Here is a 17,938-nt window from a genome sequence, read left to right as displayed (position 1 = left end):
ACTTTGTGAAAGATTGTGCTGTCCTGAAACACAATATAGCTACAGGCAAGACAAAAGAACGACCACACGTTCCTAGGCAGAATAGCACCCCACAGAACACAAACCAGACAGTAGCGAACTTACCACCCCCACCGCCACCTGTTACCGCCCCGACACAAATGTACCAGTACACACAGTTAGACTATCCAGAATACCAACAGTTCTCATGAAACAGCCTAGAGAGGGAAGTTGGCTTGCCCCTTATTGAGGTTCCAGTAGATCAAGAGGGTCCCTATGTACATAGTCGAGTATTGGGAAAAGACAGAAAATTTCTGATTGACACAGGGGCGAGCAGAACTACCATCAGCCATGACGAGGTTCCAGGGGCACCCCTCTCAGGCTCACAGAATGTTTCCCTGGGATTCTCAGGAAAGCCTATTGTTAACGAAGTATCGAAACCAGTTTCCCTAGGAGTTGGTCCATTGTCCCGTACCACAGACTTGCTACTTACTAAGTCATGTCCAGAAAATTTGCTTGGTATTAAGACATTGAAAGAACTAGGAGCAGTTATATGTTGTTCTCCGGAAGGAGTACGACTGTTCCTGCGTGATTTTAAGGGACACTATGTGTTGAGAGATTTTGATCACAGACTCCGGAATGTACCACAGCACTTATGGGCACAAGGTCCGACTGACGTAGGTTACATGCACATTACACCACACCGTGTCACTCTCAAACCAGGAGTAGTACTACCACGAATCCGACAATACAAGTTACCACCTGATGCCGTAGTAGCCTTACTAAAAATTGTTGACGAGCTCATTGCACAAGGAGTGGTAGTGGAGACTGACTCGAATGCATGTAATTCACCCGTCATCCCTATTCTTAAACGAACAGACCCTCTTGCACCACCTGTTTACAGACTAGTGGTTGACCTTCGAGAATTGAACAAATGTATAGTCCCTCAATACCCAGTGGTCCAAGATATTTCTTCATTATTGACTGCTATTGATTCAGAGGCAACGTTCTTTACTGTAATTGACCTGAAGAATGCCTTCTTCAGTGTCCCAATTCATCCAGATAGTCAGTACCTATTCGGATTCAGTTTAAATGGACGAAGCTTTAAATTTACGAGAGCTCCTCAAGGTTTTACAGAGAGTCCTAGCATTTACAGCCAAGCTTTAAAAAGACAACTTGACAGTATTCATATGCCTGCCAACACTGCACTGCTCCAATATGTAGACGATATCTTAATAACAGCACGATCAGAGCCAGACTGCGAAAATGCATCACTGACAGTTTTACACTTTCTGGCTGACAAGGGACACAAAGTGTCCCCTTCGAAGTTGCAATTCTGTGCACAGCAAGTGGTGTACCTTGGACACTTGCTGTCCAAGTGGGGTAGGCAGCTGACACAAGAACGTATACAGTTAATTGCTAACCTTTCACAGCCCAAGACACAAAAGGAAGTACGGGCCTTTATTGGCCTCACTTCTTACTGCAGACAATGGATTCCCCAGTATGCCTATCTAGCCAAACCACTCATACAGTTGACAACACAGGAGGCAGCATCTTCGATTGTCCTCCCTTGGACACAAGAACATACCCTGGCATTTGAAGAATTGAAAAGAGCTTTATGTCAAGCACCAGTTTTAGCGACTCCTTGTTACAGCAAACCTTTTACACTTTTCGTTACTGAACGAGATGGGACAGCATTATCTGTCCTTACACAAGATCAAGCAGGAAAGCACAAGCCTTGTGCTTATTTTTCTAGTACAATGGATCCAGTGGCCCAGGCTCTGCCTGCGTGCCTGAAATCAGTTGCAGCAACAGCCCTAGCTATAAGACAGAGTGACTCCATAGTGTTAGGACACCCCCTGACAGTACAGGTTCCACACGCAGTGGAAGTTCTCTTGAACAGGACACAGACGCAGCACTTGACTGTAGCGAGACTGACAGGATATGAACTGACGTTATTTCAGCCACACAGAGATCAGACGATGCAACATTCTCAATCCTGCTACACTCTTGCACTCAAGCACAGTAGACACTGCGCCACAGGACTGTGTGGAAGTAATAAATATAGTGACGAAACCAAGACAAGACCTGACAGACATTGCCCTGCCCGACCCTGACCTGACACTTTATGTAGATGGTTCATGCATGAGAACAAGCACAGGAGAGTTAGTGGCCGCATATGCCGTGACCACTGATACTGAAGTCATAGAGACACAAAGAATAGACACACTGTCAGAACAAGCAGCAGAGCTCATCGCTCTGACACAAGCCTGCATAAGAGCCAAGAACTTGAAAGTGAACATATATACAGATTCACAGTATGCCTTCGGGGTTGTTCATGACTTCGGAGTGTTATGGAGGGAGAGAGGTTTCCTGACCTCTCATGGGGCCAAAATTCAGCATGGTCCCCTTATTCAGGCTCTGTTAGAAGCAATACATTTACCTGCAGCCATAGCTATCCTGAAATGCAAAGCACACACCAAAGTTACAGACGCCATTTCCCAGGGTAACAACCTGGCAGACCGAACAGCCAAACTTACAGCCCAGACACCAACAGACACGACAAAGACAGAAGTACCATCACTGACAAACAGCATGACAGTCAGGGATCCTTCACAAGATGTACTCGACATACAGACACATGCCACATGCCACTCCAGACGAAATAAAGAAATGGACTGAACAAGGAGGGGTCCAAACTGACCAGGGTTGGATGACTAAAGGCAAAGCTACATGGTTTCTCCCAGACTCTATGGTACAAGTCATCATAAACATAGCACATAGTCCAGCACACTTAGGAGAAAAGGCAATGCTAGACAGTTTACAGAATATCTGGTTTAACAAGCACCTGCGTGCAGCAGCGAAACAGAAAGTACGTACCTGTAAGATCTGTTGCCAGTTCAATCCAGGCAAAGGCATTCCGGTGGAACAAGGTGGATTTCATCCTCCTGACCATCCTTTTGAAGTCCTCCAGATGGATTATATCCAGATGGACAGATGTAGAGGTTACAAGTATGTCCTAGTAGTTGAATGTGCACTATCTAGATGGACAGAAGCGTACCCAGTCCCAGATTATACTGCTGTGACCACCGCCAGGCAATTGGTACGAGAGTTTTTCCCACGGTACGGATTGCCCCGTGTCGTGTACTCAGATAATGGTCAGCCATTCTCCTCTGAATTAATGAAACAAGTGTCCCTTTCATTGTGTACGACACCCAGAAGCAGCCGGACTCCTCGAGCGACATAACCAGACACTTAAGACAAAATTAGCGAAAGTCTGTGCAGAAAAAGGCGTGGATTGGATGGTAGCCTTGCCGGTTGCCCTCTTTTACATGCGTATGGTAGCTCATTCCAGAACAAGCCTATCTCCGTACGAAGTGGTTTTTGGTAGACCACCGAATATGTGGGGTACGCCTATGCCAAAGAAAATAACTGATGTTGACAGTAATATGCTGACAGATTACCTGGCTTCCTTGATGTCTGCACTACTCTCTTGTCGTTCACAGGTTGCCGCCGCTTTCCCCGACAACACCCAAGTCAAAGAGCATACCATCGTCCCTGGAGATCTAGTCTACATTCGGAACTTTGATCGATCGAGCCCTCTTGAGCCGCGCTGGAGAACACCGAAGTTAGTTCTGCTAACTACGAGGACTGCCGTCAAGGTCGAGGGACGCAAAGGTTGGATTCACGCCCAGCACTGTAAAAAATTCTTCGAAGATTCCGGAACTTTGCGAAAACCTAAAGACTGTCCCGAAAATACTGACTCAAAGCCCCCTTTGTTAGAAAAGACTCCTCAACAAGATTATAGGTCTAAATTACGGTCTAGTAAGTCAGACAGCGTTTAATTGTTTAAGTCCACTACGTGGTGAATCGGTTAGACAGGTTCCTGACATGTATAAGATCGTAGACCAGAATAGTAGAAAGAGAGAAATGAAAGGAAAGTACTGCAAGATATTACGCAGTAGATGTATAGTAACTCTGATTTTTATGTTCCTTCTGAGCATCACTATAGTATGTATCAGTTTGACACTACATGTTTTCTTTCCTCCTATTGTCTCACGTATACACTCTTCCTTTAATGACACTACCGAGCACACATTCAGTGATCTGCCACCCCATGAACTGTCATATCGACTAGCCCTGCGCAACAATACTTTTATTCAAATGTTGCACCATTCTCATCAGACCAGCAATGTAACAAATTGCTGGGTATGTGGCCGACTCCCACCCTATCAGAAAACGAAGGGAGTTCTGCCCCTTTTTCCTTTTCCGTTCTCGCACAATGGTTCGTGCGGAGCATGGTTTGGCTTAATGTCATCGCTAGACAGAAAATCTGCAGTTTCTCAGGGTGTCTGGATATGGGGAAACTTGAATACGGTTATGAACAAGGCATGTTTTCCAGACAAAGACGGTCTTCCACAGAGGAATGGGACCGATCTAGAAAATGAAGTGTACGAACAAGGAAATGTTTCCTTTAACTTTATGATTCTGAATGTCCAGTCCGAGAAAAATACAGGTCCACCGTTTATATCAGTCCTACCAGTAAAAGGTGTATTATGCGTTAGGAAGAAAGGATCAGTGCATTTAGGACACAGTGATTGTAATACTGTAGTCGAGTTCAATGACAAAGGAAAGTCTACTTTCAAAGCTTCCCGCCATTCCCATTTCATTTGCGGTCGGACAGCCTATGTACGTCTGCCCTTAGACTGGGGTGGGACATGTTATATAGCGTTCCTGCTGCCACCCGTCTTTCTAGCCCCATCCCATTATCATCGAGATTCACGACTAGTGCATGTTAGAAACCGGAGGGAGACCGATTCCCCTGTGATTGATCAGACTGAGACAGCTTGGGAACAATATACAGATTTCAATAAAGGATTCTTTTTCTTCATAGATCCCGTCAAAAACAGTAAACTAATACGTAGGTTAACGAGAACTCTCGAAGCAGTTGTAAATGAGACTGCATCTGCTCTGGCGAACTTGACAGAGGAGCAGTCTGCCATGAGACTTGTTGTTCTTCAGAATCGTCTTGTTCTTGACATCATCCTGGCAGATAGGGGCGGGGCTTGTAGAGTGATCGGCTCCAGTTGTTGTGTGTTTATTCCTAATAACGCGCCCTCCCTGTATGCAGCAATAACAAGGCTCCACAAGATAGCTCACGAGAATCATCAAAACCCAGGCACATGGACTTGGTCCGGTTGGCTCTGGAGTGTAATATCAGCATGGGGCTGGAAAGTGTTGTCATTCCTAGGAACGATACTGCTTATTATATTCAGTTGCTGTCTCTGTCTGCAATGTGGCCCGGCGATTTGCGGCTTGTGTGCCACTGCCTGTATTCCCCATCCAAGTATACAAAGGAAAAAAGACGAACAAATGATGCTGTATGATCAGATATATGGTATCATGAATATAGATGTGTCCTGAGGGGCACAGTAGGGGACAAGGAGGGAATGAGGAAATAGAAATTTTACTTGGCCAATGTGTCCCTTGCATGTACCCCACGTTTAGTGTATGTTCATGTCACTCAATGCACTTTCCCATTCATGCTCATAATAATGTTTCTACATTTCCGTCCAACGTTAGAATGTCAGTTACCAAGCCTTCCATGAAAGAAATGTTAATTCTGCATTGAGGCCTATGTTGCCAATGTATTTGCATGGTGCACGTTAAAAGTCGAGATGAACCCGTTTTGTGGCTCAGCCGAGCCAGGACCCGAATTCAGGCTCCATGACTCCAGACACTCTGAAAGCTGCAGTTTAGCTATGTATCCCTGACCTCTCGCATACTTCCTGCCTAGCCGAGAGGTGCCCAGCCCAGCCTGCCAAGACAGTATTTTGCTTACAGTTATCTGCTCTGCTCCACAGAAACACATTCCTGCTTAACGATGAAGGTAAACATAATCCGCTTGCAGAAGATAAGGCCTAGCCTTTCTGTCTCCATTCAAGTGATTTACAGAACTCGCATCCATGGAAAGCCCATGGCCCCCACGCAATGCACAAAGATATACATGCACACACTGGCTCTTAGTGATGAGCAACCTTGCTCAAGCGACCTTTACTTCAGATAATACATCCTCCAAACTTAAGATATCAGATAATACCAGACGTGCAGGTCATCCTGACACTGAAGGTCTCTCTACTAGATCGAAAGTCAGCTCCCCCCAGCTTCCCCCAGTTACACGTTAGTTGCACGTCATGACCAAGATGCGCGCACAAGTAGGGCAAAGGTCCCAGCTTGCCATGCAGACCCCCTCCATGTATCCACCCAACTATGACTCCTCAAGTGAACGCCTTCTTACACGCCTTTTTACACGCCCATGTGCTCTTATCTCTCTTTCGCTTGCTCCGTCTGGAGCGCTGCGCCTTCTCCATGCAATGTAATGTATGTTTAAAGTATAAATAATGTACTCTGTGAATAAAGTTCAGATGACGATCCTTCCTGAACCTTAGTGGTGATGGAACCCGATTCTCCCTTAACTCGAGTTATTAAAATAAAGCCCTTTTGAATCGGACACCACGGACTCTGCCTCTCATTATATGCATGACCCGTTGTTTAAGTATAGAAATTCCGACAGGGTAATATTTTATTTACCACAAAATAAAGAGAAGATTGTCATCGATGTTATAAGGTCAGATCACTAGTGGCCTAAGCTATGCAGTAAGAACAATCATTGGTAATGCCAATAGGTCTGGCTTTAAAGAAATATGTATGGTAATATGAAACATTACAAGGAAATAGTACGAAAATTGATATGTAGTTGCATGGAAACAAAGAACTAAATAATAATATTGGTGTAGGTTAAAAGGTCAGGTGACAGTTGCACTGCCAAGTACTGCCACACTGGACCTAAAAATCCATGTTGGTTAATGGTTATCCTCCTCCATCTGCACAGCTCCCAGAAAAGTACACCATAAATGATCTACTTATAGAAGACGCTTTAATAGCATTTGAATGTCATGTGTGTGCTCCTGAAAATGTAGGCTCAGACAGAAGAAAAAATAAGCAAAATGATCACAGGTGTGTAGAGAGCAATCACATTTTTGTGGAAGCACACAACTTCTGCCCAATCAAAATATGTACTCCGGGCTCCCAACATGTGGGTGGAACCAAAGCACCTCACCTGGTGGTTCTTACATAATTGTCTGGCAAAAGCTGTGCTGCCAAGCCAGACCATAAGAATGAGGGAAGATACACATTACTTTCTGTGCTTAAAAAGCACATGACTACTGAGACTTTCATCTGGTTGCTGGTGTAAGTGTGTCGTTTTCCTGAGAATGACATGAACTTTATTTTTAATACAGAGTACTGTTCCTTGAGACACTTTGGTGGTAAAGCTTCTCTGCACAGACTAATACTACAGATTTTCCATACTACACTGACAGCAACCCCACTTCATACGCTTTTTCCCAATTCATTTGGTATCTCATCGTCTCAAGATAAAAGTCTGGCCACACTTACCCTCGAGACAGTCTGTCCTCGTTCATCACTGAACTGAACAGTGGCCTTGGAGACTGAATCCAGGTTAGTGCCCTCTATGGTAAGCAAAGAGCCCCTGTGTAAAGAAAGAAAAAAATGAACTTTTACAAAGACAATTATTCCCTCCTCATCACAATGCACTGCTGTCAAAGTCCCCCAAAACAATGAGTGACTTCCAATTCTAGGATGTACAGCGACGACGCCCTACCACATCACACCTTGGTGACTTAGTAGAATTAAACATCTGTGCACTCATAGAAAAGAGAAACCTATCAATAGTAGATCACAGTCTTCAGGAACCTACCCTGTAGTGTGAATAGGGCAAAGGGGAGGGCTTAGTGTTTACCATAAGGATCACTTCATCATATGTCTTGAACGGTAATACCAGCTGTGTGTTCCTAAATACAGTAGATCCTAAGATCACATCTGGGGGGAAGCTAAAAAGCTGCATCCATAGATCTGTAGCCAGCGACAGCAAATGAAAACAGCGCAAAAGTCGTGGCCTGTGGTTCGCCCCCCACAGGTTTAGGGTGAAGAAGTAGCAATGATCTTTTTTTGGAAGCTAGGAAAGGTGAAGCTGGTCATTTTTTGTAGACAGGTGTGGAGAAGGGAACTGTGGTGATGTTAGGGAGTAAAGGTAGTGCTGAACCGGTTTGTAAAAACAGAAAGGAGAAATGACATTTTATTGGAGATGAGAAAGGTTGAGTGGAGGTCCGATCCAGGGATGTAAGTAGGCTGGTCGAAATGATAGTGTTCTTAGTTATAAGGGGCGAGGACGAAGCCGGGCACTGTTCTTTTTGTGTGAGCGACTACGAAAGGGGCATCAACAGAGGACAGGTAATTTTGAGCTTAGAAGGGAAATAGGAGGGAAGCATGAATATTGCTAACAGGTCAATAAACCAAAGACTGCAAATTCGCGCGAAATTAGCAAGTGGGGGTTGCTTCTGTGGGGCCTGGAAGCATTAAATAAGAGATACATTTGATACATAAAACGTCATTATATAAAAATGGACTGTGTCATTGAACCGTAATTCAATGTTCTCTGAGCACAGAACCTACAAAAATATCCTGAATTGTATATACTATAAATCTTACACCACATGTGCCGACACTACATGATTTACTCTAGTTGGCTCAAAGTATACAGCAGGCATGGCACAAGTGTGTTCCAGAGGGTGGTTAAGATGGAAGCAAAATCCCACACCCCACCCTGAAAGACGAATTTCAAATGCTAGAAATCTTGACTGTGACAAAGGTATCACTCTTGAAATCCAACAAAAACACAAGGCACAGTGAAAGAGACTTGATTGGACTATTAAATACTCGGTCCACAGAAAACGGAAAAATATCCCTTTGGCCACACTTACACACATGTACAAAGGTAAACACAAACAGAGTTCATACAAGTGATGTAGCTGGAACTTTGCATTGCAGTCTTCTGCCAAGAGCGATACAGACTCTAGACAAGTCAGAACGGCTAGTATCTTATCAACTTACTTTGACTGGCAAACGCTCGAAGAAATATTTCAGCAAAATAATAAGTGTTATAGGATACCACATGATGAACTATCTTCTCAAAGGTGCGAAGTCCACTGGGCATGAAAAAAAGTTATTTGAAATACAATCTGTGAGAGGATACTTGAAACTCAATGTACCGACATGATAAACTCTGATTATTTTCACGGAACTTCGTATATTAATTAAATACCTATAAAGGAAATTTGATTGAATTGTGCTGATCGAATGGCATTACATCTTTACAGTACCCTTATGAAGAAGAACCAAGAGTCATTTAAGTCCTACAGGGTGGTGCACAGAAGGCCTTTCTTACAGTAAAAACATGAATGTACAATTGGCTTCATGTATTTTAGACCAGGGACACTCTTTGGTTGTACATCATAAACTGAGTACCATCACAAAATGTTGATGACATTCCAAGGTGAGTGCAGTCAAGGGGAAGAACAATTCATGTAATCTATCATCAAATTCTCATTCTGAACATGTCCTGTATAGATGAGATCAACTACAAATGTTGATGTTACATTACTATGCATTAATAACTTACTCAGACAGGCTGCATTTCGGGGAGACACTGATGAGGGTGGGGTTGGGACGGTATTGGAAGGTCTGTGGGGAGGCACATTCTGCTTCATCAATCCATACGACTACTGGAGCACTTGCAGGAAGCGTCCCACCAACTGGGGAGATGCAGCGGATCACTTCCTCCTGGTTATCACTATGGAGAAGAAAAACAACCACAAGGTCTAACTCATTATTGGGCAATAGAAAAGTGTATCAAATGGGGACTAAATGTGGAATGAAACATTATAAGAGCATGAGGCTAGTAGGGAAGTGAGGTGTGCATGAGTTGGGAATCGGACATCCATCTTCCGAACAAAGCTCTTCATGAAACTACTGAAGGGCAAGGTTCTACTGATGTAGGAAGCTTTAAGAAGAAATCATACAAGGAAGTAGAACTTTCTGAAACAGTCTGGATGGAGCTAGTAAACATGTTGGAGCTGCACTTAAAGTGGTGGGCAGCAACAAGAGCGACCCTGTAATAACGAACATGCATTGGCAGCAGAAGCTATCAAAGAAGGGAGCAGCTGCTGAGACCTCATGTTGGAAAGGGGATTGAGACTTCCCCCAGCAGGCTTTTATTTAGATTAGATCACACTATGATGAGGTGATTGTTGTAATGTCCTTAAAGTCAGCCCCAGCATGGGCAATAAGACTGGATTGTCCAAATAAAGCTGGAGCAAGCCTTGTGTGAATGGGAGAACCCACTTTAGGGTTTATAAACCTATAAAGAATTCCCACCACTTCCCCACCTCACTTAATAAAATGTGCTATGAAGGATCTGTGGATCTACGCATATATCCTATGTATGTGGAATATGTATAATAATAAATTAATAATAAAGGGATTTATAAAGCGCATGGTAACGCCATCCCGGCGTGTACCCACGCTGGGGTGAGAGAAGTGGTATCGGCCCAAACCGCGGTCCAAGGCGCCCACCTGGCTAACCTGAGAACAAATATGTTTTAAGCGCGTTCCTGAAATTAGCTTCAGAGAAATCCATCTGGAGTTTTAAAGGGAGTTTGTTCCAGTTCTGAGCTGCCAAGAATCCGGAAGGATCTGCCTCCCATTCTGGCCTTTTTTACCTTCTGCACTTTCAGAAGGCCAGTCCCACTAGATCTAAGGGACCTTCCAGGCACATAGCTGGTGACACGGTTCCTCAGATATGAAGGACCAGCGTTATGGGTGATGCGGTGGCAAGTGCATAATACCTTAAACATCACTCTTTTCCTTACTGGAAGCCAGTGCAGCGAATCCAGGGCTCTTTTAGAGGCAGCCCTCCTAGGCTGCATAAGTACCAGCCGTGCGGCGGCATTCTGTACAACCTGCAATCTCCCAAGACATTTAGCAGTGGCGCCAAGATAGAGTATGTTGCCATAGTCTAGGCGAGATGTAATAAGGGCGTGCACTAACGTCTTTCTAGCCTCTATCGGAAGGAGATCTAACATTTTACGTAAAATTTTGAGGACTCCAAAACATTTCCCCACTACACGTCTGATGTGCACTTCATAAGAAAGAGTGGAGTCCAGCCAAACCCCAATATTTTTTGCCTGGGTGCATGGTATGGGGATAGGGCCCAGACTCGGAGGCCACCAAGCCGATGTCCAGCCAGACGAATCACCCCCTACCGCAAGCACCTCTGTCTTGTTGCCATTAAGTTTCAGGCAGTTCTTAGCCATCCAGGAGGCAAGCTTCTGCATGCATGTCCTGAAATTAGAGGCTGCCGCGTCCGGTGCCTGGGATAGAGAGATCACCAGCTGGGTATCGTCGGCATAGGAGACAACCCCAATTCCAAAGCCCTGTGCTATCTCCGCCAAAGGAGTAATGTACAGGTTGAACAGGGTAGGGCTCAGGGCAGAGCCCTGAGGCACACCCTGCTCCAATTTGATGTCCTTGGAGTAGTGTGCTCCTTGTCTAACCTGAAAACTACGGTCTACCAGGAAGGATTTCAGCCATTTCAGGGCCGGGCCTGAGACACCACCCTTATTCAGACACTGCAGCAAGGTGTAATGGGCTACAGTGTCAAAGGCGGCACTCAGGTCCAGCCTAATCAGGGGCATAGTATGCCCAGTGTCAGCCCCTGTCTGATGGATTCTGTGGCAAGCAGTAGTGCAGACTCCGTGGAATGACTAGCCCGGAATCCAGATTGAGACGGATGTAGGAGGCTAGATTCCTCAATATGTGTCATGATTTACCACCTTCTCTGCTACTTTTGCCAGATATGGCAGAAGTAAGATAGGTTGCAAGTTTTCTAGTATGTCTTGACTAATATTCGGCTTCTTCTGGACTTATAGAACAATAGCTCTTTTCCAACTCCCTGGCATCGTGTGCGAACTAAACGAGACCTCCAAGACATGCCTAATATACGGCTCAAGAATCTCCAAACTCTCGCCCAGCAATTTAGGTGAGGCAGGGTCTCTGGGTGAGCCAGACTTAATGCTGAGACAGATTTTACTGAGAGGCTCCGGGGAGGGAATAATGAAATTGTTCAGTCTCCGACCTGCCTCAGCTTCTCCAGCCATTTCCTCAAATTCCATGCCCCTCCTTAAAGTCCCTGAAAAGGATGAGTAGATTTTCTCCACCTTCTCCGAAAAATTATTCGCAATCCGGTTGCATGACTCACCGAGCCCACTAAAAGAAATCTCCTTGTATATTTTAAAAAGAGTTCTTTTGTAGAGTTTTCCGCCGTCCCAATTCTGGCCTGATAGTAGGTGGCTTTAGCCCGCCTAATATGACCATAGTATTTTTTTCGTTCCTCACTATATTTCAATCTATCCTGGCACAAAAATCCTTTTCTCCACTGCCTCTCCAGGGGTTTACATTCAGCTTTTGCGAGATGCAGAGCTGTGGTGAACCAAGGTGCAGATTTATGTGCCCTGCCCATCAGTTTTTTTTAGAGAGCAGCAGGCCACCGTATTAAGAGCGTTATCTGTACGCCTCTCCATATTCATACAGGCAGTTGTGCTATCTGTGCCACCTGGGGGCCCGCCCAAGGTCAACGCTCTGTTAAAATCATCCCGCACAAAGTTATTCCATTTCCTGCGTGGGTGCTTGCAAGTATATTTTTCCTGGCCTCCGATCTCTGGCACCCTCACCACAAAGGGGACCAGAAAATGATCCGACCAGGGAACAGGGAGGGGGGTGATTACTCCTACATTCTCCCAGCTAGCGAACATAGGATCAAGTAAGTGTCCGTGCTGATGTGTAGGGGCACAGGATTTCAAGCTCAGGTGGAGTGACAGAAGATCCTGGCGTAGGTCAGCTGCCCCCTTAATCAAAGGATCCTCCAAATAAAGATTCAGATCGCCCAGTACTAAAAACTTATCATGTCTTAAAGCCAGATGGGCGATACCCTCAACCAAACTGGGCAAAAAACGTGTAGGGGGGCAAGGAGGTCTATAGACCAAGAGCCCTTTCACCGTAAGGTTGGGGCTAATGTTGAGCGTGAAGGAGCCCGCCTCACTCTCACATATCGTGAATGGTTCAAGAAAGCATTCAAGGGGAGGTTTATAGATAACCGCTATCCCTCCTCCTCTGCCTGTCGCCCTATCAATTCTGGCTATTGCATAGCCTGGGGGGAGTTCCTCTAGGAAATCTGGCTCAGAATCAGCGTCTAGCCAGGTCTCCGTGAGAAACAGGAGATCAAGCTTTCTGTCCGAGAGCAAGTCAGAGATTTCAATTTTATGTTTACTAAGGGATCTACAATTCAGTAGCCCACAGCAGAGTCCATCTCTCCCTAACTGCCTTATGTGATCAATGTTCCACCTGAACGAGCAGTGGCTGCAGGCATCATCTTGAGTGACCATCATGCTGTGCCTGCAATCGCTAGCTATAAGGGGGCACAATGCCTGCAGCTCCGCCACGTTATATTGTATTCTTACTACTATCCGGCTAGGGGTTCTGGCCCCGGTCCCCGTACGGCCGCGGACGGGCGCAGACGAGGCGCTCCGGCGGCGCGCCCACTGCGCGCGGTCGCTTGAGCATGAGCCTTTTAGTCCTGAAAGACTCAGCAGGGAATGACGGCTAGACCGCTAACCGGCCTCCACCCAACAGGAAGTGCCTGTCTCTACCCTTCCTCGCCCTCCGCGCAACGGTGCTAATCACTGCGTCGGACCGGGCGGGAAGGAGGAAATCGAGCACAAGCCTCGGGTCGGAATAAGCAAGCCCCCAGAACAGGTAAGATTATATTTTAAAAAGTGCAGCTAACACACTGAAGTCGCGCTATACATTCATTTAAAAAGCAACTGTGCAGTTTAAAATCAGGTGCAATATGCAGCGGTATATGGTGACCTTTGCCAAAACACAAGGATTCTGCTTGAAATGAATGATTTTAACTATTTGCACTCATTCTAAACATCCCAGAAGTGATCTCAGTGTAAAAACTGAAGACGAGCACACCACCTAGTTGTCTGAGCAACTGGGAATAGCGATAAAGCATAAGTGTCCTCCAAGAAGACTAGAGGAGGATGCAGTTTTGCAATAGTGGAGCAACACCACCTTTAACTATTAGGAATATTCATTTGATATGGGCACTTATATGGGGGATCTCTAACCCATTGCTAGTTTGTAAAAAGCATTTGCACTTGCCAATAAAATGGCAAAGTGATTTAAACAAATGGAACTGTCAGAAAATAACTGTTAGTAGAATCCACAAAGTGTAGGTAAAAAAAGAGTGGACCACGGCACCCCGCCTTTCCAGTTTTATTTTTGCACTAGAGATCTAGTATATTGACGGCTGCTGAAGCCTGACGAATAGGCTTTACACGAGGGATTGGTGTCAATATTCCCAAATTACCATGAATGTCGATATGATACGACAACTATCTGAGTGCTAGTCTCCTGAACATAATACAGAAATCTGAAGCAGGCACGGTATATACTTGTATCACCTGTTTTCAAAATGCAACAAGGAACCCTAGATTGCATATTTTCCTAGCAGGCTCTGCACCAGGACACTTATTCCTGCTCTATTAAACAAGCCATGGCATTTAATTCATAACTTTGGATTTGAAAAAGTCAACAAAACTTGATTTGCATCACATGGATAGATTAACCAGACTGACCGGTAGTTAAGTTACAGTTCAGTTATCTAAAATCCTTTTAGCAGTTATGGGGTATGGAATAAGATCACACCATGGAGGCCAGCTTTTGTTAGGAGGAGTGGTGATGTAAGGCCGCTTTGTCTAATATGGAGAATCCAGGGCATCAGATTGTATGAGAGATAATGTCCATTTTAGAATGATATAGATCAAACAAAGCGAGAGGCTAGAAACCCAAACCATAGTGTTAGAGTAAACTCCAGGCATTGTTTAAGTTTAGTTGATCATACCCATAATATAGCTAACCGAAAGAACCAACTGGAGTCTGCAAATTATTTAATATGAGTGGGAGCCACTGCAGAAAAGAAATGGATGATGTTAGAAGGAGCAAAGAGATAGCTTTATACCAAGACAGCGCTGGCTATTTTCCCGAAGAGTGGTGCTACTTTCCTGCTGTCAGAATATTTTAGCTCTAAAAAGAATAAAGAATGCTTAGGACAGACTAAGTGCTAGTACATTATTAGGAGATCAGGTAAGGGTCAAATGCTCCACCGAGAATGCACTGGTGTGCAAAACTCCTTTCCAAATGGGAAATAGGAAGTAGATTGGTCATTGTGGTAGTGGGAGAACCTTTGTATCTGTGAAGGATGCCTAGAGATATTACCCATCCTTTTTTTTTTTTTTTAAACCTTTATTTGGAGACAAGCAGGGTCAAGGGAAGTGCATACACAATACATACAATCACATATGGCCATTACAATGGTACGTCAGAGCCAAAAAATGAGATACAAGCAAGTACGGGGCAGCATACCAGGCAATACAAGGAGCAACATCGAAACGTACAGTGCAAATTAGAGGGCAACGATCCAGCATGTTCAGGCAAGCTAATAAGACAATACAGTATGGACACAGTCTGTTAGCGTATAGCAAATAAAACAAAGGAGACTCAGAGAAAAGGGACACATAAAATAATGGTGCCCTACAGGGATACGATTTCAATTCCTAGCCACACACTAGTCGTAGGGGGAACTACAGTCCCCAGCAACTCGCATGTCAAGGAGACGGCTCAGCCTCTCCCCCCGATACTGGAAGATCAGCAGGTGTAATGTAAAATCCCAGCCCACCATGTTGCCATCAACCAATCCCTTCACGGTCCCCGAGTTCAGAATCAGAGTCCTGCGCAGCTCTGGTTAGTAGGTACAATTGGAGCGGGCTCCAAAAGTCCTTCGGTCTGCATCTGACAGGCATCAGGTCAGAATAGATATTGTATTGATCCTGACAGTATATGAGGTCAGTCAACCAATCCTGAAAGCGCGGCACCCTGCCACGACCCCAGCAACAAGCAACCCTACGCTTAGCCAGCAGCAGGGCCACGTCAACAAACCTACGGTGAGAGGCAGGCACGTCCTTAGAGTAGCCCAGCAACATCACTAAGGGGTCAAATGCCACCCCATCCTCCGCCATAGTCTGCAGGGCTACATGAACCTGAGTCCAATATTCTAACACCCCCACACAACTCCAAGCCAAGTGCAGGAAGTCAGCGCCTTCCGCACGACACCTAGCACACCTGTCATCCTCCGCCAAATGAAACCGTAGTTTCCTCGCCGGGGTATAATAGTACCTCTGAACACTCTTGTAGTGGATAATTTTAAGGCGACAACTAGAGGAAACATTGGCCGTGAGCCCACAGCAGTACTTCCATTGCTCGTCGGTAATAGGAGCACCCAACTCGGCAACCCACTGCTCGCGCACCCGATTGGCCGGGACCGAACGCTGTCTGCGAATAGCCCCGTATAATTTCGACACCAGGTGTCGCCCATCTGAAACCAACAGCACGTGGAGGGGGAGGGTAACCCCAGGCTCCGAAGGGAAGTCTGGTAGCAGAGCACGCATGCCCTGCCGCAAGCGGACAAAGTAGAACAGCTCCAGCGGGGAGCAAGCAGCCGCTCCGAAGAAATGAGCCTGCGTACGGAAGGCACCTTCATGAAACAAGTCGCCCCACGTGAGGATACCTAGCCGCCTACACATTCGTTGAAACCCCGTTTCCAACAACAGCGACAAATCAGGATGATAAGACAGAGGCAAGGCCGGCGAATAAAGAAAGGAAACGCCCAGCAATTGAGCCACCCGTTTCCAAGCATCCACCGTGCACGTCACCGTCGTGCGAGGCGTTTCCACATCTGACACCTTGCCCAAAACCATCCCCTCCAATGGGAGCGGGTGGACAACCCAATGTTCAGCAGCAATTTGGGGCATAAACGGCGTGGGGCGCATCCAGTGATAAGCGTAATGCGCCTGAGCGCTGAGATAATAAAGTTCAAAGTCGGGGACGTCGAAACCGCCATCAGCATAGGGCAACGTAAGGGTAGCCCAAGCCAACCGTGGCTGCTTGCCCCCCCCGAACAACCGAATGAGCTCAGAACGAAGTCTGCGAAAGAAATAAGCACCAGGATGATACGGAAGGTTTTGAAAGAGGTAAAGAAAGCGAGGCAAAACTACCATCTTGATAAGGGACGCCCTACCGGCCATGGAGAGAGGCAAGGACATCCACCTGGTGACATCGTCTGCAAGTTTAGTAATAGCCACACCATAATTAAGTCGAATCGATTCTTCTCTGTCCAAGGACACGACAATGCCGAGATATCGCAACTCCGAATCACACCATTCCAGAGGGTAGTCAAGGGGAAATCTAGCTACAGCAGCAGTGAGGGGGAAAAATTGAGACTTCCGCCAGTTGATATGGACACCGGAGACACCCCCAAAAGCAACCAGCTCCCTTAAGAGTGAATTAAGGTTGTTCTCAGGGTCCTTGACATAGAGCGTAACATCATCGGCGTATAACGAAATACCGACCTGTCGCTGAAGACAATTAAAGGCGCTCTGCTGGTGAAACTGACGAATCCTACAGGCCAGCGGCTCAATGGCTATAGCAAACAAGAGGGGCGAGAGGGGGCATCCCTGTCGGGTCCCTCTCGTAAGAGGGAACGAGGGGGATAACACCCCATTCACCACTACCCTCGCCATCGGATCGGTATATAAGAGCTTAACCCATGAGATGAAGATCCTGGGGAAACCCATCCGACAAAGAACATCAATAAGATAGCCCCATTCAACAGAGTCAAACGCCTTTGTGGCATCAAGAAAGATAGCAGCAACCGGGACAGTAGGAGCAATGGTCGACACAAGCGAAAACAAGGTGCGAAGATTGTGGGATGTAGCACGGCCGGGCACAAATCCCGACTGGTCAGGCAATACAATAACGGGCATGAGCTCGGCTAGTCTTACTGCCAAAACCTTCGCGAGAATTTTGACATCGCAGTTGAGCAATGAGAGGGGTCTATAGGAGC

The 17,938-nt window shown here is 45.9% G+C and overlaps 1 protein-coding gene across 1 annotated transcript in view; it reads right to left on the bottom strand.

Moving 5' to 3' along the window:
* The window catches only part of MST1R (macrophage stimulating 1 receptor), a 397,230-nt gene that overhangs the window by 95,986 nt on the left and 283,306 nt on the right, over positions 1–17,938 (bottom strand). Inside the window, exons 9-10 of the mRNA XM_086938800.1 lie at positions 9,539–9,709; positions 7,456–7,549 (exon numbers count right to left, since the gene is read on the bottom strand). Coding sequence (XP_086794926.1) covers positions 7,456–7,549; positions 9,539–9,709 — 265 coding nt within the window. The remainder of the gene's footprint in view (positions 1–7,455; positions 7,550–9,538; positions 9,710–17,938) is intronic.

This window comes from Lissotriton vulgaris, chromosome 9, assembly GCF_964263255.1.
Source record: "Lissotriton vulgaris chromosome 9, aLisVul1.2, whole genome shotgun sequence".
Lineage (NCBI taxonomy): Eukaryota > Metazoa > Chordata > Amphibia > Caudata > Salamandridae > Lissotriton > Lissotriton vulgaris.
This window is presented reverse-complemented; position numbering and strand designations above follow the sequence as displayed.